The sequence below is a fragment of the Cyprinodon variegatus genome, unplaced genomic scaffold, assembly GCF_000732505.1.
Source record: "Cyprinodon variegatus isolate N-32 unplaced genomic scaffold, C_variegatus-1.0 Scaffold1386, whole genome shotgun sequence".
NCBI lineage: Eukaryota > Metazoa > Chordata > Actinopteri > Cyprinodontiformes > Cyprinodontidae > Cyprinodon > Cyprinodon variegatus.
In genome coordinates, this window is record NW_015151839.1 from 92,790 (window position 1) to 118,055 (window position 25,266).

The 25,266-nt window shown below is 38.6% G+C and overlaps 1 protein-coding gene across 1 annotated transcript in view; it reads left to right on the forward strand.

The window, feature by feature from the left end:
- The window catches only part of LOC107103159 (A-kinase anchor protein 9-like), an 83,426-nt gene that overhangs the window by 4,906 nt on the left and 53,254 nt on the right, over positions 1 to 25,266 (forward strand). Inside the window, exons 2-9 of the mRNA XM_015402706.1 lie at positions 5,675 to 5,959; positions 14,116 to 14,160; positions 14,566 to 14,628; positions 16,987 to 17,136; positions 17,566 to 17,721; positions 17,846 to 18,043; positions 18,111 to 20,906; positions 23,073 to 23,153. Of these exons, the coding sequence (XP_015258192.1) occupies positions 5,675 to 5,959; positions 14,116 to 14,160; positions 14,566 to 14,628; positions 16,987 to 17,136; positions 17,566 to 17,721; positions 17,846 to 18,043; positions 18,111 to 20,906; positions 23,073 to 23,153 (3,774 nt within the window). The remainder of the gene's footprint in view (positions 1 to 5,674; positions 5,960 to 14,115; positions 14,161 to 14,565; positions 14,629 to 16,986; positions 17,137 to 17,565; positions 17,722 to 17,845; positions 18,044 to 18,110; positions 20,907 to 23,072; positions 23,154 to 25,266) is intronic.

Consider the following 25,266-nt stretch of genomic DNA (forward strand, 5'->3'; position numbering starts at 1 on the left):
AATATTCTTTAAGGAACCTTTTTCTCTTTGATTATTAATCAAAAAGATTAATCAATTAGCAAGATAGTCATTAGTTATACCCCTAATAAATATACAAAAAGCAGGTTGTTTACTAAAATACAGAGCAAAAATAAAAGTGTAAGGTGAAGAAATAAAGTATAATACACCTACAAGGTGTAATAATATAAATCTAGGACGTTTGTATGGAATGCGAGTGAGCTAGTCGTGTAGAAATTCATAACATCATAGTATGTGACCTGTAGGGCTGGCTCCCTGTTGAGTGGATCATTGATCTTTCTAGTTTGGTTCCTTATGTGAAGACATTTCTGTATTTCTCTCTGTTTGTAGGAAAACTTCTTTAGTTGCAGCCTCGATCAGATTTGTGCAGGTTATTTATCCCTCTTCTTCCCAGAGTCCCGGTACAATTCAATAAAAAAAAAAAAATGTAAACAATGCTTTTTTGCACACATATATTGCACAAAGCTGTATTTAAGGAGAACTGTTTTTCTGCTATTACCACTAATTCCTCATGTCAGTTTGGTTTTATTAAAGCAATTAGAGTTTATTACTCTGTGTTCCTGGGAATGTAGTTCATCATAGAAACACTTTATTAACAAAAGGTATAAGACAATATAGCCATATTGTTTCAGCACTAAACAAGTGTGAATGTCAAGCCAAATTGTTACTATAGGTTAGCATTTCCTCCCATTTTTATTCGTCTTATTTGTGCCGATGTGAAAACTTCTGCTGCACAGATGAGGAATCAGATGTGAAGAAGGTAGTTTATGTTTTTGTTGACAGGAAGATGCTGGTGAGGATAAAGGCTTTCAGCACTGATATGTTTGTGGACTGAACATAGTTTGACCACCACATGACATACAGGCCCCATTGCTGTGCACTGAGTCAGGACTGCTGCAGAAGCACACAAAAATGCCAATAATGTCCTACAATACACACTGCGTTGACAATTTGACTTGAATCTAACTGAGATATAACTGACATGAAATGTATTTAGCAAAAAACTATAACTGCTGTTATTATTTAGAAAACCTGATGCATAATGTAAATATTGCTGTCAGCAAAGACTATTTCATTTTCTTTCTTAATGGCTGTTGAACCTAATACAGCAGAAATTAAAGCGTAAACGACCCATTTTAAGAGATGTATAAATATATTTTTGTAAATGTATTGATAAAGAGTTTGAGTTCTTTTACACAATAAAAAAACAACCTGAAAATATTTAAATTTTGAAGATAAAAAAGGAAAATCTAGTTTATGTTCTTGCAATATCTAGTTTACTGTAGTTTACTCTTTTTTTTTTTCAACCATTGAAAAAAGTTGATTTAATTGTGGATGTGTATTTGTGTGAAAACTTGAATGCTCTGTTCAAAACTCATTACTGTTAATGTAGCAGTCACTTTCCTCATAAGAAAATGCAAATTTTAAAATCATTAGTTCGTATAGTTGCTTTCGCCATCGGTAAATAATTCAAAAAGGCCGCTCTTTATAACCTTTGTTTTTTAGCCACTATGAGACTCCAATATGCAGGAAAGACCTATACATGCTTTCAGACAGCAGATGGTGATACACCTACGTAGTTTCTGTTTACCCAGATGGTGGTGCAGCCACCAAGGCTTCAAGTCTCCATATGCTCTGCCAGCAGCCATGCCAAATAGGACAGCATGCAGTGCTAAGCAGCTCAGCAAAAGGCAAAACTCCGGGTGATTCCTGCTGGCAGCTTTGTTGCTCCTCATGTGTTACTCCTATCAAGTCAGAATCCAAGGTTGCTTCTTTCTTGTCATTTTGGCTCAGTTAAGCTTTCGTTTTTTTAGGTTATAGAAAAATAAAGCTCCTGTTACAGTGCAGATAAGTAGGTATATGTGGATGAGGGCGGGTCACGTGAAGAGCTGCGGAGGCTCAGATCAGGAGCACTTTGAGCTTTTTAAGCTGTGAACAGTAGGTGGGAATATGACCACGTCTCCCACCATCAGCTCTGTTGGGTCAGCCTCTGACCTTTTTTTTACCGCATCATCAAACACTGCATGCTTTCACAGTGGTTTCAGCGGCTGCTGTGGGACTACAGAAATCACTTGTCTTAGTTTGAGTAGTCAAGTACATTTAGCTGAGATTTTACCGATGGCTCAACATGTTACCTGACGCTTTTAGGTTTTTATATTTCAGCTCATACTGAGACTACTAAGAGGATGAAATTAAATCAATATGCTCTATTTATCTGTAAAAGCAACATGTTTTACTGAACAATTAAATGCTTTTGCTGTCCAAACTGTATGCCAAGTGATTAAAAGATAAGAATAAAAAAAAGATTGCAGTATATTTTAGGCTCTGGCCAGATAAAGCCACAGACCTCCCTCAATAAATCGGACCAATTTCATGAGGTGAGGAATTTCTTGTCCTTTCTATGATTTTTTGACTTCAGTGTCCAGTTTTTTGGTAATATGAAGATAATGGATTAACATATTAATGTAAAGTTAATCGCCATGGTATATTAAAGTTGCCAAAACACCTGAGATGATACCCTAAAGTGGTTATATGTATTATTGAAGGACTAAGTGAATGATATTCTATTCATCCTGATGTTTCACTCAGTCTTTTACTCCCTTTAGTAATTTATGTTCTTGTTCAAGGTTAAATATAGTTAAACTAGGATTATGTGAGGACACAAGAGTGAAATCTCACTTTTCTTTCTCTTCGCTGGCCTATAAAGCTTTTCTGCTCTTCTTTTCTTTTTTTGTTTAGGTTTAATCAGTTAGTTTTTATTTAATAAATCATATCAAATTAGGGTTTGAACAGGTTTTAATCAACTACTGCAAATGCTGATCATTTAAAAATTGTTTTGAATTCAACACAAAAAATGAAGGATAAAAATTCAACCAGAGATTTCCTGTATCAGAATTAAATGTTCTTAACTTCTGATTTATACCAAACTCGTAGCACAGTGCTTCTCGATAAGTTTACAGACCAACAGAAGCAGTAATATATTTGAGAACTGGACAAACAATCTGATTTTTCCGCATATGACTCTCCAAACATCAGCCAGAGAACATTTTGGTTATTTGGTTTCAACCAGGTAAAAGTAAAAACAGCCTTTCAAAGTTTTGTTGTCAGTTCAAAATGTTAAAATCATTTATATAAAATAATTTTTTAAGCTATTTTCCATATCTCCAGCTATTTTCTCTTACCCATAACTACTATGACACCTTACTGTCAGTGACCTACTATGAAATCCCAAGAGTTTAGCATGAAAAAATTGTTTTCTTTGAAAATGATTTTTTAAAGCTGCAATTTTCATTCATGACTTGTTCCCCATGAAGATTTTCCTTCTCATGAAAGCCAGTTTCAAATAATCAATTGCTGTTTTTTTTTGTTTTTTGTTCCTTACATTAATGGATTAGCTCGCTGTCACAATACTGTAAATATTTTTTGTATTTACTTCTATTTGTTCCATCCTAATAACAAAAACATATTTTTTTTTAGTAGCTGAAAGGAAAGAACCAGATGTTTTTTGTTTTTTTGTTTTTTTCATTAATTAGCTTAAAAATCTGCTCCCTGCATCTCGTTCTAACTTAAATTACCTTCAGGTTCCACATATTTTTTCAGTAGTGCAAGCCAATGCTGTCAATATAATTGGTAGATGTTGGGGCTTTGGTCGCCATTAACCATCTGTCCTCGAAAGAAGCAACAATAGCACTGGAGGTGCACCTGCCTCCAAAGGTGCATGTCTGCAGTCTGTCATGTGGAGCAGGGCCATTTTACAGACAGACGATTGGACATCCAGTCTGTCTGGGCACCTGCTGGCTGTGCTGCTCATGTTCTCATTTTCTAATGTTTAGCTCTAATGGTGGAAAACAGCCTTATGCCCTCCCAGACTGTGAAACCAGTATCATAATATCCCTGATGGCGATCCAAAGAAAGCAATCTGCTTTTTGAGAAACTGAGAAAAAAACAGGACAGACATAAGTTTAATTATATCATAATACCAATTATTTTTCCCCCAGCACAGAAGTCTTAAAAGTTTTTGGTTATCTACTTTAAAACAACTATTGAAAGTTAATTATTGATTCATTTGTTGTTTTTCAAATGATGTAAATGGATGATACTTGTATTTTATTACTAGATTATGTAGGTCAGCCGGGCAAATCTAAGGTGGATAGGTTCTAGCTGAATGTCTGTCCTTACAGTAACAGGAGCAGCAGAGATGAAGCCGCCTTCATGTGGAAGGTTTTGCTTTAGCACATCTCTGGGAGGAAGTTTTCCAAAGCTGAATAAGGTCACTAACCTAGAGGCTTGATTAGCAGTAGGCAAAATAAACTGGTAACTGATATAAATTAGTGGTGCTGGTTCTTCCCTGGCAAAGCAGTCTGTAATATTGACATGGACAAAACATTCAGAGATGGCTTTCAAACATCCAGGGCTTTATTCCAAATTAGAGAGTCAAATTCAAATAATATATCTGCAGTTTTTTCTTGTCATATTACAAGGGCTTAAACAATTAATCGGATTAATTCTGGTTATTAAATTAGGGCTGAAAGATTTTGCCAAAAATCAAAATTGTCATTATTTTTAACCAAAATTTCGATTGCGATTTTAGTTCTCACTAACCCCAAGATATTTCACCCCAGGCTTTCAGTTTTTGAAAGCTTGTATGCCTTGAGTCCATTTTTACAGGACTTTCCTGTAACCATTGTGTGAAAAAGTGTTCACTTATATTTCCTTGCATTGATCTGCGTGCTAGCTCCAACTCTCTCTACATTTCTGTGTGGTAAAGGTGAGTGATTGGAATCATATATTGACCACTGATGATAGACACAGCCCTTCAACGGTCGTTTTTTAAGAGCAATTTTTTTGTTTCCTTTTAGACCTACAGGTTAAGACGCAGCCCATGATAAAAAATAGTTTTCAATGGTACACACAAACTCCTTCCAGCTGCAGCTGTTTACCCCAGTGCCACCGTGCAGCAGTAATTTATCTACTTAAACTTGAGACAGAAACAAAGGAATGGTCCAAACCTGTGACTAGCTGATTTTTGTTATTTTTTTTATTTTTGTGGAAAAGTTTTAATTTCACATGGTTTAATATTGTAAAAAGACTTCTTTAAGAAACATTTTTCTATCAGGTTATAAATGGGGAACAGATATTTTCCCTCTTTAATAAATGTTTTAATGTTAACAGATGGTTGCGGGAATAAATTTATTTATTCGCCAAATTTCAAAGCTTTTCAGTTTTCAAATCACGAGTGTGGTTTCATAGATAATTAGCACCCTGTAGTTTGAAAAAGCAATCCCTTTAGCCAGGATTAGCACCTGCTGCAGTAAGAGGCAGGTGTTAGGTCATATGGACACAGGGAAGGAGGACTTATTTGTAGCAGGAGAGGACGCCCATTTGGACCATAAAATGTTTCGATTAAATATCCCCAAACTGTATCGATTCAGAGTAAGTCTGCTTATTTTAATTCTCCCTTAGAGACATTTTATGGTAGATTCTCTGTGATTCTGAGCCAAACATACAGTATGGGTCAGATATGCTACTGAATAAAAGAGGGAAGTGTATGGGAAAAAAAGATTTGTTGAAATGCTGAGAAAATGTTTTACATTTCTTTCTTCTTTCATGTCCCTTCTGAATTTAACTCTGTATATCCTTCTTCTTCACCCCGCAGTTGGCTGAATACCGTCAGAGAAAAGCTCATGCGGACTCCCAGAAGAAACAGAAAAAGAAGAAGAAAAAGAAGCCGGTGGAGGATTCTGAGGGAGACTCGACGGGAAGGGTCGAGGTGGAGCCGGATCAGTCTGTGGGTGGAGAAAGAGAAAGGGAGGAGGTTGAGGGTGAAGGACTAGATGAATCACATCAAGGAAGGGAAGAAACACCCACCACAGAGTTTACCTTCACCAAGACGCTGAAGAGCGGAGAGACGGTCAGGCACGACCAGACTTATAAGATAGAGGTACACTATTTAATTTCATGAATTACTCAAAAAAACAAAAATAACAGTTATCTGCATACCTTTGAATGGCCAGCAGTGTATTCAAAAAATTTTAAAATATTGCTGTGTTGCCTTAAAAAGTATTCAAACCTCTTGCACTTTACATTACAACCAAACTTGGACAAGGTCAGTTTTATTTGTGTAACACATTTCCGACAGCTCTAAATGCAATACTGCTTTACAAGCAGCACGACTGAATGTAAAAAAAGAAAAGAAAAGAAAAATCAAGCAAAAAAGCTAGTAGTTGTTATGTGCAGAACTGTGCAGGAATTTATTTAAAAATGTGTTTATGCAGAAAATCACTATTACTGTATATATTCTCATGCTATGAGTATTGCAAAAATACCATATCAACCATATTTACAGGAGGATTAATGGGTTCATGTGTTTATGTGAGCATGGATGGTGTCAGGGGGGTGAGTGCAGCAGGGAGAAGCCAGTAAAGGGAAAAACCTTTGGCTTCTGACTAGGCGTGTTAATCACACCCATCATGGCGATTCGATTCAGTCTCGATTTCCTGACCCAACATTTCGATTATTTTCGATACCCAAGAATACACCATGATAAGCTTCGATTAATTGGTTCTTTTTTTTTTCTTTTTCTTTTACCTTACAGGCTAGACAATGTTTCAAATTTGAAATAAATCAATGAAAGCTGCAATATCATCATGCATTTTATTTGAGAAACAACAGCAAATAACAGAAGTAGAAAAGTTGTACTCTACCTAGGCCTATTAAAACCTCATTCACTGAAAAATAATAACGCCCCTGCGTTATAGATTCTGAAAGGCTTTGCATCAAAAAATACTGCACAAAATCAGTGCAATGAGTGCAATTCAATACCACAGCTTCAGAGTGTCAACGTTCCCGTCCCCTCCACAGACGCTCCGCTGCACCTCTCCCAAATTGTAGCTGACCGCAGACAGTGCCGCAGACAAGAGGCCGGCTAGTTTTGTTTTCATGACCAAAATTGCGGAAAACAACTCGTGAAGTTTGATCCGCTAGAAGAGCGAGGTGCGCGAGAACGCTGGGACCCTTTTTCCCACTTGGATCCCCGCTATTTTCCGCCGTCATGTCCCTCCATTGTCGGACAAACTCGCCCCACTTCCTCTCCGTCTCGGCCGTATCTAGACCCACAACGTGTAGCGTGGCTTCAATATTGGGCATAAATCAAAAATGTCTTTGTCAAGACCACTGCGACACACTGCTGCATGAGTATAACCAGGAAGTGAGGTAGGAGGGCAAAATAGGTTTAGCGCCACCGCAGCACGGGACTGAGAATTACACCCAGGAGCAAATGGAAAAAAAATAGAACGTAGGACAAAAAAAACAAAACATGAATCGATACTCTTACGGACGTGTCGATGCATCGGATCGTCGGCTGTTGGATCGATACAAAACGATTATTATTTACACCCGTACTTCTGACCCAAATACCTCCTGTAAATATTTTAAGTACCACAAACTGGAGCCTCACTGACGTGATGGACAGGTTTGCCCCCCCCCTCCACAACAACTTCTGGTCTGCAGCAGAGCAATATGTGGAACAAACTGTAACACTCAAGGTTAAGATGCTCTCAATGTTGCAGTTTTAGAAGTTCACTGATATGACTTTAGGGTGATGGTCTCACTTTGGTTTCCTTGGGAAAATAGAGGGCTGCTGAGTCTCCTTGACCTGGCTGGAGCAGTGCAATGTCCTGATGTGATCATGTGGGTTCCAAGGAATTTGAAGATCGACAAACACTCACTTGTACTATAGATGGGTTATGAGCTTTTTAGTATTCAGGATGTTGAGCTGCAGTTTGTTGTCGTCCCAAAACACAGTCCTGCCCTCCAGTTCCTCCCTTTTAGGCTGATTGATCATTATTCCTGATGAGGCCAATCAGCAAACTTAATCATGATGACATTACCCTGCATGGGTTTGATTATAGAGGATGGTATATTTATATGTCTAACTTCATTTCTTTATTATTTTATCTGTCTTTTATCTCTCTAGTGTATTTTTATCCAACTTCTGTCAAATGTTTCCCTTAAAGGTATAGAGGACGATCTTTTATTTCTGGGTGGATCATCTAAATAAGTGGTCCTCCTAATCGTCAATCATTCTGATGATATTTTTACGAAATGCGGTCCTCCGTGCTTGACCCCAGTTAGCTATCTTTTTCTGTGCATGTGCACTTTCACACGTATGCGATTTCAGCCAACCATCGAAGCTCACCTTTTTCACCGCGGTTCTTTGAAAATGAAAAGGGTCGTAAGAGAAAAAGTGTCTACGAAGTGAATGAGAAGAAAGGCCTTAGAAGATGCAGATATATCCCAGAATGCTTTGTACGGAGAGCTCTCCTCACAAAGCATTTTGGAATTTGCTGTTGTCATAGTGGCCCGCTGTAGCTACCCATCAGCGCCGAGTTATAACCATAACGACGCAGGGACCGCGTGGTGGAGGAGGGGTTACATTACCAACGGGAAGCAAAAAGTAGTGATCATCTGTCCGAATGGTATGTTAACTGAGTTTGCTATAAAATCCACTATATAGTTCCCGCTCTATATAGCGATTAAGGGAATTAGGGGTTAGAGCGGACATTTCCAAACAGTAAGCTTGTATGAGCTATGAGAACAGCAACTTTTAAACAAAGTGTGCACGAGGAGAAATGGGCTCTTGGATGCTCTGGCTGACACCCGTTTAACAGGGGTTCCCTCTCAGGAGTGGGTATAGGGTTGTGCATGTGCATTTTTTTTTTTTTAAGTATGGAGGGCGGATCTTTTAAAAATCTCAGCATCGATACCTTTAAATCGGGGCTGAACTGGGGTTTAAACTCCACCCTGCAGTTTGGTTTGGTGGTATAAAAACACTTTTTTGAACAATTAAAATAGCATGTGTAAGTATTTATTTCTAGAAATACCTATTTTCCATTTCTAGAAGTTTACTAGAGAAGGAGTTTATCATAGAAATATTATTTAACCTATGTTATCTAAAAATATTATCTGACCTATACATGAAAAATATAATTACGATATCCTTGAGGATATCGAAACAATTTAGGCATTTCTTTAGACTCCAGGCATATTCCTTGTGTGCTCCAGTTGCATCAAACCATGTCTTCCCTCCATCTTTGCTACTACTCAGCTACTACTGTATGAATAGACATTTTGTTAAAAAGATAAAGCAGAGTAATGATTTATGCACAGTGCTTTTAAAATGTGGTCCAATTTATTGATTGATTGATATATTTATTGATCTCGTTACATCAACTCAAATAGTCAAAGAAGAAGAATATACTGAAGGAAGACAAAGGTACATGGATTTATACAGTATATACAGTGCGTCCACATTTGACAGCTTTTTTTGTTGTTGAAAGTTTGCTAAACAAACATACAATAAGTGAATCACAGTAGGTGATTTTTTTTTTTTTATATTAAACCATGGAAATGGTTCTATATTAATGTAGAAACCAAATAGAACAGTGTATAATTAATCAATTATCTTTTTAACTATGAACACAGACGCTCTGAAATGTTTTTTGTGCAATAATGAAATTTGTCTTTTTCAGATCAGCTACTACTGTATGAATAGACATTTTGTTAAATAGATAAAGCAGAGTAATGATTTATGCACAGCAGTGTCTCTTCCATGTACCCTCCAAACACAAAGAGTGAATTCCGCTCACTGGCTGCATCCGGCAAAGACTTTCTCTGCTTCACCCATCTCTTTCTTTTTTCTTTCCAATGTCATTGCTCATTTAGCCAGCTCCTCTTTTTTTGCCTCCTTCTTTTAAATTTTTTATGTTTTTAGAGGGCATGTTTGTATCTCTGCTTAATATTAGTTATCAGACTGACCCAGCCTAACTTTGAACTGGTGCAGCAAAGCGGGGTACCAAAAAACCCCAACAAAATTACCAAAATTACTCAGTTTGGCTTAAAAACATAACGGAGCCAGCCACTTGGTAATCTGTCGGACCCTCCCTATGGCCATTCCAGCTTTACATTGCATTCACAACAGGATTGAACGCGAGCTTACCAGCTGTCTGTTCAGTCCTTCACTTCCTTGATACAAACTTTGCACAGCTCTTTCCACTGCCCGAGTAGAATTGCAGACTTTTTATTTCATGCTGCGGTCCTCCTGCTCAAACCAGGAAGTTTGTCTCACCTTATTTTGATTGATTGCTCACGCTCAAACAGCTAATGTAAACAAAAGGGGCATTCGCCGCAACACCCACAGACTGCCACTCTGTGTCCCTGAGCAAGACCTTTAACCCCACACTGCTCCCGGGAGCCCCACGATGGCAGCCCACTGCTCCCCAAGGGGGTTAATGAGTTCATTTTTTTGCTCTGTACTTGTGACAGTGTAATTACAATAAAACCTGGGAATAAAAATTGTGAAGCTCATCAGCTTCTTTGTCTCAGGTTCCTGGTGTGTAAATTCACTTTTAGAACCTTTTTATGAAATAAAAGTTGAACAATAAAGCTTCTTTAAAAATCTTGTCATATATGCATATGATACTGAGACAAAATAAGGTTGCTGTTGTGTTAGTTATCTATTTCTTTATTTAATATTTTGGTGTTATATAACATTTTTTATCTGAGGTTTACATAGTGGGGAAAATTTGGCAAAATCTCCGTGTCAATGCGCTCTGTACAGTGCCCTGAAATCACAGCCTTTCTATTTACAAATGATTAATGAAACAGCAGAACCGAGCTGTTTGATTCATGCTTTTCTAATGTCTGAATTATCGCTGATTACAGCTCCTCGGAAAGCCATGTGAAATGATTTAAAAAGATGCAGAGCTGAGAGCACTTGTACAGTTTGTTCCATCTTTCAAGCCCTCTCAGTCTCTTTCGCTCAGCACTGTTGCCACACTTTTCTATGAACCCACAAAACTACTTGGCTGCCATGGAGACAGACAATTGCTTTTAAAGTGCATGGGATGTGTCAGTCTGTTTGGCCGACTTCCATGGCCTTGTGGTGCATTTCAGAAGACCTAAAGGTTGATAGAGTGCATCATTATGTTTCCTTTTACAAAAGGTTTTTTTTTAACCTTGAGCAGGACCCAGATCTTCTCTTTTACAAATAAATGATAAATTGCTGCTTCCTCAATGGAAGCTGTTCTGCATCACGTCCAAGTATAAAAAGATACTTTTACCTTGAAAGTTTTATGCTTCAGGTCAATAAAATCAAAATATATTCTTGAATTAATGCACAATCATGCCCCAGAAGAGTAAGTACTTAAGAATTATATCTTGAAGATTCAAACCACCATGAAGAGAATGTAAATCTGTCAGTGGTGTGAAGATGGGGAATAAGATCCAAAAAGAGTCCAAATATCAGTCTGCTTAATTAAAAGGCTCAAACTGAATATTTTCAATATGTAACATGATAAAGAAGGGAAGTAAATGGTATGAGTTCTTAGTACAATGTGTATATATTTATATAAATATGTGCGTATGTGTAAGCTGTGTGTCTGTACTGTATGGGTTGCACTACTTGGTCTTCAATTCCGCTGGACTCTGTTGCGGCAGCCTGATCCTGCAGTTGTGGTTCCTATGTATTGTATGTATGTACATAATGTATGTATTGAATTGTATGTGAGTATTTATTTATATTTTATTCGTTTTTTGCGGGGAACTTTAGATTAGTGGCTTAGAAATCAAATAGGAAATGGGAAGTTATAATTGACTGAATGAGCTATAAGGAGAGGTGGTTCCCCTTTCCAGACACTTTCCATTCATTAAATAATTCATTCATTAATATCTGAAGGTACAAATCCCTATAAGTTTATTTAGTTGTACATTTTTTTTTTATTAATTGTATTTATGTTGAACTATGAGAAGTACATGTAATGTGTCATTGATTTTATCCTAATGCATATATACAGTGAGGAAAATAAGTATTTGAACACCCTGCGGTTTTGCAAGTTCTCCCACTAAGAAATCATGGAGGGGTCTGACATTATCATTGTAGGCGCATGTCCACTGTGAGAGACATAATCTAAAAAAGAAAAAAAACAGAACTCAAAATATATATATTTTTTAAACTATTTACTTGTATAATACAGCTGCAGTATTCTAACACCTGAGAAAATCAATGTTAATATTTGGTACACTAGCCTTTGTTTGCTATTATAGAGGCCAAACGTTACCTGTAATTTTCACCAGGTTTTCACACACTGCAGGAGGGATTTTGGCCCACTCCACCACACAGATCTTCTCTAGATCAGTCAGATTTCTGGGCTGTCGCTGAGAAACACTGAGTTTGAGCTCTCTTCAAAGATTCTCTATTGGGTTTATGCCTGGAGACCTGGGAGGCCATGCCCAGAACCTTGATATGCTTCTTGCAGAGCCACATCTTGGTTATCCTGGCTGTGTGCTTCGGGTCATTGTCATGTTGGAAGACCCAGCCTCGATCCATCTTCAATGCTTTATCTGAGGGAAGGAGGTTGTTCCCCAAAAATCTTAGAATACGTGGCCACAGTAGTGTTGGTGTTCTTGGGGTGGTACTCATCGTTCTTCTTCCTTCAAACACAATTAGTGGAATTATGTCCAAAATGTCCTAGTTTGGTCTCATCTGATCACACGACTTTCTCCCATGACTCCACTGGATCACCCAAATGGTTATTGGCAAACTTAAGACGGGTCTTGACATGTGCTGGTTTAAGCAGGGAACCTTCTGTGCCATGCGTGATTTTTAAACCATGACGTCTTAGTGTATTACCAACTGTAACCTTGGAAACAGTGATCCCAGCTCTTTTAAGATCATTGACCAACTTCTCCTGTGTAGTTCTGGGCTGATTTCTCATCTTCCTTAGGATTATTGAGACCCCTCGAGGTGAGATCTTACACGCGGCCCCAGTCAGAGGGAGATTGACAGTCATGTTTAGCTCATTCCATTTTCTTTTTCACCAAGCTGCTTGGCAATGTCCCCGTAACCCCTGCAGCCTTGTGGAGGTGTACAATTCTGTCTCTAGTGTCTTTGGACAGCTCTTTTGTCTTGCTAATGTTAGTAGTTGGATTCTTACTGATTGTATGGGGTGGACAGGTGTCTTTATGCAGCTGACAACCTCAAACAGGTGCATCTAATTTAGGATAATAAATGGAGTGGAGCTGCACATTTTGAAAGCAGACTTACAGATCTTTGAGGGTCAGAATTCTAGCTGAAAAGACAGGTGTTCAAATACTTATTTGCAGCTGTACCATTCAATTAAATAGTTTAAAAAAATCCTACATTTTGATATGTTTTTAGATCATGTCTCTCACAGTGGACACGCACCTACGATGACAAGTTCAGACCCCTCCATGATTGCTATCTGGGAGACCTTGCAAAATAGCAGAGTCCTTCTGAACATATTGTTTAAACTAACACTTTAGATTATGGAAATAATCTGAAATAAATTCACTCAATCAATATTTCAGTTAACTTGACTGACTCGCATCAAAAGAAAAGCCCCAAATTCAGTGGATTGGAAAATTTGAATGCTATAAAGTATAAATAAAAAAAATGTCAGCCTAGTTAATGGGCTTTGTTTTACTAAGCAGCTGTTCTATCTGTTTTCTTTGTAGCCCACTTAATACACGTGTGATGTTTTCTCTAGTTCAGAAGTGGTTTGACACAATAATGTTTTTGTAATTCATGTCCTAGAAATGTTTATGAACGGTGGCCTGAGTCCATCTGTAGCCCAAGCATATACAGCTCTCCACTCTTAAAACGGTTTTTCTTTAAAACTTTCTCAAGGCTACAGTTATCCTTGCTGCCATGCAGTTTTTCATACAAAGTTACATCTTACATGTGTTTTTTTATTTTTTATGAACTCCAATACGTAATTCTGAGATCACATAGAGACATGGTCGGTAAACTCACTTTAGTTGCTTAACAAAGTAAAGCAAAAGCAAAAAAAAAAAGGAACTACATTTTTGAATTGGTATAAAAACGTGTTCTCATTGGCAAAAAAACATCAGATACAGATTCATAGCAAGTAGTCTCATCATTGAACTTCTTCAGTTGTTGTCTTTTACCTGATCCCCATTTTATTAGAAAAACAGTCAAATGAATGACACGGTCCTAATTCATTCACTAACAATCTTATTTTGTTTGGTTTTTAATGGGTTTTCTTTATTCTCTTTCAGCCTGAGAGTGAAATATCCACCACAGCAGAAGATTATTCCTCAGAGGTTAGTTTATAATTCTCATAACATCAATTAATTGAGTTATATGAATTTTTTTATGCTGTCTAGTCAACAGAGCTTTACTGTCTTAAAATGTTTGTGACCATTAATGCACTCTTATTGTTGGGAATGTGGGGTTTTGAAAATAAATGATTGAATTATTGAATTAGATCTTTTTATGGCTGAAACATCTAATGTAAAAATATGTATTTCTTCTAATTCTAAGTGACATTACAAACATAACACAAACTGAAATCTTTAGATTAATCCTATTTTAGTAAAACCAACAATTTATTGTAAATTGCATCACATGTAGTGATAATGTTCGATAAACTGTTCTTAACCTTGCAGTCCCTTGTTTTGCAGACCTCCAGTTCTTATTGTTTAACTCCTCACATTATGAATTAACAGGTCAATGGGTGCCATGATGAGATGACAGAGAACCTAATGATGCCTTCAAAGGATATTATCTGGGTACAGTAATCTTATCAAGCAGCTCTGCTTTGGCTTCCCTAACAAACCTGGTGCTTAACATCTTTCTGCAAGGTTTTCACTAACCACAGCTGCTTCTCGCTGCCCTTTTTATACGTTAGGCATGTCATGTACTGTTCTGTTGGTGATTTATGAAAAAACAAGAAAGAGAAAGCCCAAATGTCCCAGAAGGTCAGGATGGCACAGAGCTTTGTGACATTGCAGAAGTGTAAATTACCAGTGAAAGCTGCAGTAATGAGGGGGTGAGGATGGTGAGAGGGCAGACACTGCTTGGAAGAGAAAAGGGAAAGTTTTAGAAGAGGAGCTGCTCTCTTTAGATATACTACCGAACTGTTTGAACAGACACAGATGGAGATGTTGAATGTAGAAATGTCTTTAAAGCACAACTACAAGTTTTGGCATGTTGGAGTGGTTTTCTTGAAAGGTATTTTTTAACATAATAGAAATTAAAATAATAATAATGTTTTTTTTCATTGGATATAAACAACTCTTATCATTTTTTTTTTGCAAAATCATAAAGTTTGCATTATTTTTATTACCACAAATGCAGAAAAATGAATCAAAGTATAATTGATTTATATGTAGGTGTATTTTATACTTGGATTATTTCCCATGTAGTCAAGTTACAGTCACAAACTGCAATATTTTTTAATTTAGTTGACAAGCCAATGCAAAGAATTTCATAACTGTGTGATGATAGGTTTGTTACATTTCAATGTTCTTAAATAGAAATGTAAAAAGTGTGCATTCAGTCTTTCAGGCAGCCTCTACCAGCTTTCCCCATTTAAAAGGCTTATATCTTTTTTTGAAAATGGATAAATCTCTTTCACAGGGATGTAAAGTCCGATGTGAACATTAACTTTCCGTTCTTTTATGGATTATTTGTTGGATTCAGGTCTGACCATTGTAACACAAAAACCCATTGTAGCTTCAGTTGTATTTCAGACTTGTTGTCCTGCCGGAATGTGAACCTCAGTATATCCATTTTCTCTTTGCCTCTAACATGTTTTTTTTCCTCCTGGATGCCTTGTTTTTAACTCTATTCATCATCCTCCAGTACCAGATCCGACCAGCTGTCTGTTAACTCTCAGAATAGCCAACCCCATGTTGTTCTCTGTGGATGGTGTGTTCGGGGTGAAGCTTTGTTTCACTTTACACTCCTGTTTTCATCTGACCAGAGGACCTTCTTCTACAGGTGTTTCCTAAATGGCTTTGAGCTAGCTGTAAACTCAGTGGGTTTATTTCCACACTGGTTTTGCTACTCTTTCATTACATTGAGATGAGTCCCTGACCTCTGCAGCTCCTTCAAAGTAACCATGGGCCTCGGCGCTTTAACCATTAATGTTCTCATACCCAGCTGTTTAGAAGGTGGGCTATGTTTTGGTAGGCTTGGTGTTGTGCCATCTTCTTTCCATTTTTGTATTGATTTGAAATGTTCAAAACTCAATACTGTTGTAAAATAGCAGAGAAAGGGAGAAGAAAATCCATTATTATTAAAGGATACTTGAAAAATTTTATAAAAAGGATATATACATCGACAAAAAGAATGACAATGAGATTATTCAGTAAGAGAAAATGTGTTACGTATGAAATAGTGTACAGCAGTTCTTGGGACTCACTGCCCTGCATATTTTAGATGTGCTTTCAGCACACCTGCATCTAATGGATGCACTCCCACCTCAGCAGCCTCCTCAGGGTGCGCGGCCCGGCTAATCACCTAAAGAATGCAGGACAGTGGGTCCTAATGAGGTTTGAACACCACTGGTGTACACTTATACAAAAGTAGCATCGTCAGCTATGATTATGTAAAGACGCTTCAAAATGTGCATGTAGACATTTTATAACCTAAAAATGCTTCAAATAGTCTCCCTGATCTGTCCACTGTGATTATTGATGTTCTCTAACAAACCTTTGAAACTGTCAAAGCACGCTAAGATCTAGTTACTTGCTGTTAGACTGTGTTTACTAATTAGGCACCATTTAAGGACATATATTGTTAAGTTTAATAAGAGGAATCGTAGTAAGTGAGGTGAGGAACACAGATAATGTTTTCCTGACTTTTATTTGTAAAAAGATAAAAAAAAAAAAAAAAGCATTTCAACTTTTAATGGCCTCCCTTAGTTGCTGTAAGTTAACAGTCAGTTAAATCTCAGCCCTGAACAGTCAGACTGCTCTTTCAGGTGATTATATACCATTCTTGTAGCTCACTGACCTGTCTTTTTCCACAGACTAACTTTCAGCTCCTCTAACAAAAGCATTTTTGCTCTTTGGTGGTGGCTTAGTTAATTTGATAGATCTGTCAGTGAATCTTTTAAAAGCTGGGATATTGTTTCTGCTTAGGAGGAGGTGGACACCCTGCAGCAGCTCACAGAAGGCCAAAGGGTTCAAGAAATGGAGGATGCTCTTGCAGCTAAAACCCTAGCTCTGGAAGAGCTGAGTCAAGAGCTCGAAGAAATCAGATCTGCATTTGGAGCCGAAGGTGTACAGCAGGTATATGTTTTATTATTTTTGATTTATGGTATTTAAATATGGTAGTAGAGGCAAAAAGACTTGAATGAAAACTTTTAATATATTTGAACTCTGTGAAAACCTCCGAAATAAAAGCCTCCTTGCTGCAAAAGGGGCGTAATCTTTTCACACTCTATATTTGCATTTAACAAATAAATATTCTGTTCTTTTCAATTATATTCTATCATGTAATGAAACATAAGCCATAATACAATCAAACAATCAATGGGGCTAGTGTGGTTTTAAGGAGTGATAATCTTTACTTGATTACATTTCTTTTTCTTAAAGATTTATTTAATACCTCGTAAATGTTTTATAAAATGTTATTATTTTTCTCTTTCGATCCATCTCTCTATGACTGCTCTGATGTCTTATGTTTTTAACTCCATAAAACCCTCATTAAACATGCAGCTGCAGGACTTTGAAGCAGCTCTAAAGCAGCGAGATGGAATCATCACCCAGCTCACATCCAACCTTCAGCAGGCTCGTGAGGAGAAAGACGAGATCATGAAAGAGTTTTTAGCACTGACAGAGCAAAGCCAGAAACTTCAGATCCAGTTCCAGCAGGTAGGAAATAAAATGTACTCTCCCAATAGCTTATTTGTAATTCATCTAATTAGATTTGTATTTTCTTGTTAAATAAACTTGTAGTGATCTGTAATAAAACCATAATTCTGACCATCCATTACAGCTGCAGGCCGGAGAGGCGCTGAGGAACACCAGCCACAGCAGCACTGCAGCAGATCTCCTGCAGGCAAGACAGCAGCTTGTTCAGTACCAGCAGCAGCTGGAGGAGATGAGCGCAGAGGTCAGAGAGCACCAGGACAGGAGCAGCAAACAGCTGCAGCACATCAGCCACCTCCAGCAGAAGCTGAGTGAGGTGGAAATGGTGAGAACTGCCACACATTAATGCTTTGAGGGTTGCAGCAATCATCTAAACAACAATCTCTCTTTAGTCAGGGAGAAGATCAGAGGAGTCATTTTCACAAAAGATAAATGAAAAGGATATGCTGATTGCCGAACAAGAAAAGGTTATTTCTCGTCAGCAGCAGTTGCAAAGAGAAGCAGGGGAAGAGTTTGCACAAACATTGGAAGATAAAAATCAGTTAATTTCAGAACAAAACGCAATAATCAAAGAACATGAGCAGTCATTGACCCTCATCAGACAGGAGCTCATTCAAGCAGGAAGGACTAGAGAGGACAAAATCATGCAGCACCCTGATGAAAAAGACCTAATTATTGCAGAAAAGGATAGGGTCATATCTGAGCAAGATTCCTCTCTTATTCAGTTAAAAGATGAGCTGGAAAACTCAGAAAAACAACTACATGAGCTCCAGCTCCAAGTCTCATTTAAGGAATCTGAGCTTGAGAAATGCCTGGATGAGTTAGGAAGCACAAGATCTGAATTAATAAGCTGTAGAAGTGAAATGGAGAGTTACAAACTAGAAATGGAGAAAGAACAGAAAGAGTTGGAAAGCTGTAAGAGTGAACTGGCTGCCTCCAGGCATAAAGAGCGAATGTCATCCAATGAAATCATGCAGCTCATGGGCACAGTGGAAGATCTACAAAAACGCTGCCACCAGGGGAGCATTGCAGATAGCGACTCCATCCAAAGAATGCAGGAAGAAACCGCAAGGAAGCTGGAACTTCTCAGGGCCGAGCTGGATGAAATGTACGGCCAGCAGATTGTTCAGATGAAGCAGGAGCTCAATCTGCAGCATGCAGGGACAATTCAGCTAATGATTCAGCAACACCAGGCTGAGGTTGAACTTTTAAAAGCAAATCAATCTCAAAGTTCAAATCTCAATAAAGGAGAGGTTGAAACCCTAAATGCAAGAATTAGGGAACTGCAGGTGGCTTTAGAACAATCTGAAGTAACGCATGATGAAACTAGACATGAGCTGAGTGCAGTTGTCCAGGAGAAGTCAAAGCTGCAGGCCCAGATTGAGGATCTTCTTCTGGATCTAAGTAAAGCAAGGCAGGAAGTGGAGCAGGTCTCCACCAAGCTTACCTCTCAGGAAACTTCCCAGAGTGACCTGCAGCGCCTCCAGGAGACCATCCACACTCTGAGGAACGAGCTGTCCGCGGCTCAGGAAGCTGCACTGGAAGCGGAAACCAAACATGAATCTGAGATCACCAACTACAAGATTAAGCTGGAAATGCTTGAAAGAGAGAAAGACGCAGTCCTGGACCGGATGGCGGAGTCACAGGAAGCGGAGCTGGAGCGTCTCCGGACGCAGCTTCTGTTCAGCCACGAGGAGGAGCTGACAAATCTCAGAGAGGACCTGCAGAGAGAGAGCTTCCTGAATACGGAGAACCTCCTCAACGAAGCAGCAATCAGACACGAGAAAGCCTTGAATGACCTGCAGGTTAGTTACGCTCAGCAGCTGGAGTTGTTACAGAAAGAGAAGACGAGTTACGCCACAGAAAGGGAGGAACTTTTGCAACAAATTGATAGGCTCCAAGATGATCTGAAGCTCACTCTGCAAAGCTCTAAAGCAGATGAGCTGGTCCGACAGCTCCAGGAGCTTCAGGGTGAACTGGAGGTACTTAGAAAAGATGCAGAGGAAGGAGTCAGAATCCAAAATCAAGTCCAGTCGTTACTAAAACAGACAGAGGTTCTGGAAAACCAGAAAAGCCAAATCGAACAGACACTAAAGGAGCATGAGCAGGAGAGGGAGACTTTGATTAGGTCTAATAACACTCTAAGAGAAGAAATGGAGTCGAAACATTTGATATTGTGTGAAATCACAGCACAGAGCAATCAGTTCCAGCAACAGGTTGCTGAGCTGCGCGAGGAGATCGAGAAACAGAAGAGCACTTTCTCTTTTGCAGAGAAGAATTTTGAAGTGAACTACCAGGAGCTTAAGGAGGAGTACACTAGTCTCGCAGAGGCAAAGACGCAGCTTGAAGAGAGGACACTGAGGGAGACGCTCGAATTTGAGGTGAAGATTGCACGCCTTCAGTCGGAGATCCGAGACCTCGAGGAGCGGAGCGAGGTTATGAAAATGGAGGAGACAAAAATGGAAGAGGAAGCTGCTGTTGATCTGATGGAGAAGCTAAATGTTACTCTGGATGAGAATAAGAGCCTTGCTGATAGGCTCTCTAAAGTTACAGAGCAGTTGATGGTTACAGAGACCAAAATGAGGGAGTTGGAAGAAGATCTGGTCAAAGCCAAGCAAGAACATTCAAGGATCATCTCCAAAACTGAAAGCCTCACAAAGGAACTCGAAAAAGAGCAGCAAACTGAGAGTGAGCAGAAACAATTGGTGCAGGAGGAAGAGCAAACTGTTGAGCCAGTTTCTTCTTCAGGGGATCATCACAATCAGATTCAGTCTCTACAGGAGGAGATAAAAGCTCTACAAGCTCGCTTATGTGCAGCTGAAGCAGAGAGAGACGGAGCTCTGCAGACTCCGGAGCTCCACAGGCTCTCGTCTCTGGCAGCAACACGGTCCTCAGGGGAGGGACCCATTGAGGGACGATCCTCCCATCAGAAGCAGGCACCCTCAGGGTCAAGCAGGCGCAAAAGACGGCAGAGGTCAAAGCAGGAGCGCAAAGGCAGCTCCGCCGCTTCAGACGGCAGAGAGGAGCGACACAGGGAGGAGGAGGAGAGAGCTAAAAGTGCTGCAGAGGAGGAGATGCTGCCTCAGACGCAGAGCCGAGTTATGTCATGTTCACCAGAGAGGGCCGGTAAGGAGGACTCCGCTGATGGGTACCAGGGAGACGGAGCTAGAGACTACAGCAGCGAAGCGGTGAGCACCCACATGTTGCTGCTTTTTTCTTTTGCTCTTTGAAGTCTGAACAAATGAAACACCGTGGAAACAGCATCACTTTGAATTCATGTAGTTTGTTGCTTTATCTGAAATGTAAAGAGTGAATTCAGAACCAGATCAGGCACTGATTGTTTCCCTTTTCATAGAAAATATGACTCCAGCATTTCAGATCTGACAGATTTGATGTTGACTGTAAATTGCCTTAGAGTACGGAGGCTTGTTTTGAAAGGCAACGTTTAGCAGGCAGACGGCTTCCTTTAAAGACGCATTTTTACATTTGTGTTGCCAGAAAAACCGCACACGGCTCTGGCTGCATGTTAAATTCATGCGTGTGGACTGACATGAAAAGAAGCTTTGTACTGTTTCTTTTACTTTTCTTTTTTCTATGCTCTGCTTTCCCTTGATGTTTCTCGCCCTCCAACTGAATGCCAGCTGAGAACAGAATAAACACGAACAAGTCTGCTTACAGCTTTGAATCATTCCTATTGTGTAGAAATGTGTACATTCTAGTTTCTCTCCATCCTGCAGGGAGTGAAGGGTTTGAGGTGAGAAGCCATTTTAACCCAAGTCACTTTATGTCCGTGTCAGCGCCAGCCGTGCCGCAAACACACAAAAGGCAAAAGATTGTGTACAGTGTTTGTCTGCCATCTCACATCTGTGCTTTGTGATGCTTTAGTCACCTCCTGGGGTGGAAAAGCCGTACCTGCCGCAAGATCGATGAATCGCCTTCATTTATTGTTTAAAACTAGTTTTAGTTTTCCTTTTTAATGGGTTAAAGAGGAAATCATTGATGATAATAAAGGGAACTTCTGTTACACCTCAGGAAGTGATCCTCAATGGTGCATTTAAACCTCTATTCATCATTGTCTTGTTTCTTATGCATTTCTAACCTGTTGCCAAAATATTCTCAAACCTTAAGCTATTTTCATACATTTTAGTGTTTTTACTGGGATTAAATGGGATGCAAAATTGGGCAGTCAATATTTTAGTTTCCCAATACAAATCTAAACATGTATTGTGCATTTTTATAAAGTCTGATACCCCTAAATAAAGAAAAATTTGATTTCAGAGATAATTTTATTTATGTGAAGGCCTCTCATGAACAAACGGAAACATGAAGGAAAAAAGGAAGTTAAAAGCAGCACCGAGGTACACAAAAGTATCAGAAGCTTTAAAAAAAAATGTCAAAACACTGTTCAGTCCTTAATTGGAAAATCCCTAAAGAAACAGGCATCCAGCTGTACTGCAGGCCAGGCAAGGAGATCCACTGGTGGGGAGAAGCGTTGACAGGAAAACTTTAGCCATGGGCTACATAAATCTGGTCTTCTGGAGGAGAGGAAGAGAAAAATGTTGAATCACGCACCTAGGAAGTCATGAGGGTTCCGATGCTTCTCAATAATCCAGGTTTAAAAAATCCAGAAAAGGTTAAGTTTAGTCTTCTAGACAAGTTCTTCACTGTTATTCAACCTTGGAGGAAGCCCTGAAATTCTTCCACTTAATTACTGATGAGTCGGCAAATTTGTAAGAAAGTGCTTCTGTCAGATAAGGCAGTTGTTTGATCTGCATGCAAAAAAAAAAACAAAACAGAACACTGTGAAACATAATGGTGGCAGCATCATTCTGTGGGAATACTTTTCTTTAGTGGGAATATGGAAGCTAGTTAGGGATGGGAAACAGTATTGAGCAAAATACATATCAGTCCTGGAAGAAAGCTTACTAAAGGCTTCAAATGCAGTTTTCTGTAGGACTAAAATTATTTAGATGAAAGCATATTCCTGTTAGAATGTACTTATCAAAGGAGAACTGGTAAAAACAAATTCAGTCTTTAGTTGTGTAAAGCTGGTAGAGATTTATCCTGAAAGACCTGCGGGAAAAAGTGGTTGTACAAAGCAATGAGTCAGAGGACTGAATACAAATATGCACCATGTTTTTTAGACTTGTAAGAGACTTGGGGTGGGGGATATAAAATGTGTTTTCTTGTTTTCATTATATGCTGCTCTTATTTGCCATCACATAAAACCCCACTATAATACAGAAAATGATGTGAAGCAGTTGAATGGTTCTGAATATTTTGCAAGGTACTGTATCTTTAATATTGTTCGAGTATTATTAATAAAGGTGTTTTTGTTCTGCTTGCTGATTTAGGTGAGCAGACAGGGGATGGGCTGCCATACGGAGCGTGTTGTGTGTCAGGGAGCAGAAGAGGAGGAAGAGACCTCTGAGCATGTAAATGTCACTTAAGCTCACATCCTGCTCTTTGTCTTTATGTTGCTTTGATGCATCATTCAGAGAACTGTAAAGGTTGATAGATGAGGGGGGGTCTACTGTAAAGAGTGTTTCAAACTGAGTCCTTTTTACTAAAGCAGAATCGTTCTGAATTATTTTACTGCTTTGTCGATACACCTGAAATTTACATGCAGAGCACACTCCATGCAGGATTTTAGTTTGAGCAGAAAAAGGCACATTTAATTGCAGAGCTTTTTGTTGTGCTAGTCGACAAACATCAATTTAATTGAATCGGCATTAGCATGAAAGGAGCCAGATACTTTGAGAGAAGTGCAAAAGAATGGAGCAGCTTTGTGAGGAAAGTAAAGGAGGAATGAAATGACATGAAGTCACAGGTTCAACACGACCGCTTAGAACATGGGGAAGCAGACAATGATTTTCTCTAGGGCTGCCTCCAAAGTGAGAGAGATTTCCTGCTTGTTTAATCAGTAAAGAGTCCACAGTATTTAAATAAGTCTGGTTTAATAACCTCAGCTGCAATTACTGACTTGGACGCTTATCTAGCTGAAAATGTCAAGCGACTAACGTTGAAGACAAACTCTGAAATCATCTTTCTCTGCTTCCATTAAGACCCTAACATCTGTTGCATAGCACATCTTTACTTGTGAAATCAAATAGATCTTGCACAGTCCCTTTACTAAACTACACAAAATGAACTGATTGTTCTGAATAAAATATTTAAATGTTTTCACAAAAAATTATAGGGTCATGATATAGGCTACATTCAAGCAGTTTTTAAGGAATACTTTCAAGTATTACAGTAAAGGTTGAAAGCCCCTTTTAAATTAAGAGTAATATATTCTTTAAGAGTTTTTCCTCTGTATAATTAATTTGAAAAATAGACTTAAAGAATAGCTAAAAGCGACTTGCATAGGTGTGCATACTCTTAATTGTATACTTTGTTAAACCTCATTGTGATCCAGTCTCGGCTTGGCAATGGCTAATATGATACTCTGAGCAAAAATATCACAATTTCAGTGTATTAAGATATTAAGATTGCGGGTCTATTTCAAAAATGTCTGAATTAAAAAAGATTACAGATAAAATGAAATGATTTTTGAATTGTAGGCTGATCTTCAGCATCACTCTATAGTCATATTTACCTTTGATTGTTGTTGGAAGCTGATTTTTGATCACCAGTGTCATACTGAAATTTCTCTCCCTTGCAGACTCTCACTCCATTTTAAGTGAACATTTGCACTAATGTTTTTTGGCACCTATATATAAATTGTTATATGCACAAAGAAACAACGGAACAAGTGTGAAAAAGTGTACACAAAGGGAACGGAAATGGTACTTGTTCCTTTCACTGAAAACCCATAAAATATGCGTTCAAACAACTCCAATGTGTTTGGTTTAGCAATTTGTGACCGGCACAATCACTAAACTGTCTTTTTTAGTTGGACTGTCGGGGTCAGTTCTACAGTGGTTCTCATATTTTATCTACGCGCAGCTTTAGTGTTACAGCTAAGGTCTGAGTCTGCCGATTTGTTTTGTGGAGTGCCTCAAGGTTCAGTTTTGGGCCCTGTTTTATTTTTGTTGCATTTGATCCCTTTGAGAAAGATCATCCAACGGTTTAGTGATGTTTCCTTTCACCTATTTGCTAATGACATCCAGCTTTACTGCTCCTTTTTAGCTGTCTGAAATCTAGAAGCTAAATTCTTTTCTCCATTGTCTAGTAAAATTTAAGCAAATGGCAAAGGGATAACCCTATGCAGCTAAATACAGAGAAAACAGAAACAGTGGTTATTGCCCCTGATTAATCAATTGCAGGGATTAAACAGTACTTGGTTGACTTAGGCCAGTCGCCTAAGCCAAGTCTTAGAAAGTTGGAAATTATGTTTGGCAGTGTCATTAGTGGAGCACCGTTTGCAGCTGAAAAACTGCTAATCTCAGGAATATCTCAATGAATGATCTGGAACTTCTAATTCATGCTTTTGTGTCTTTGTGTTTAGACTATTGTAATAGATTGGTTTTTAATATCTGAACTAAAAGGAGCTCTCTTTACTGCAATTAGTGCAAAACTCACGAAAACTTCACGAGTAATTTTTCG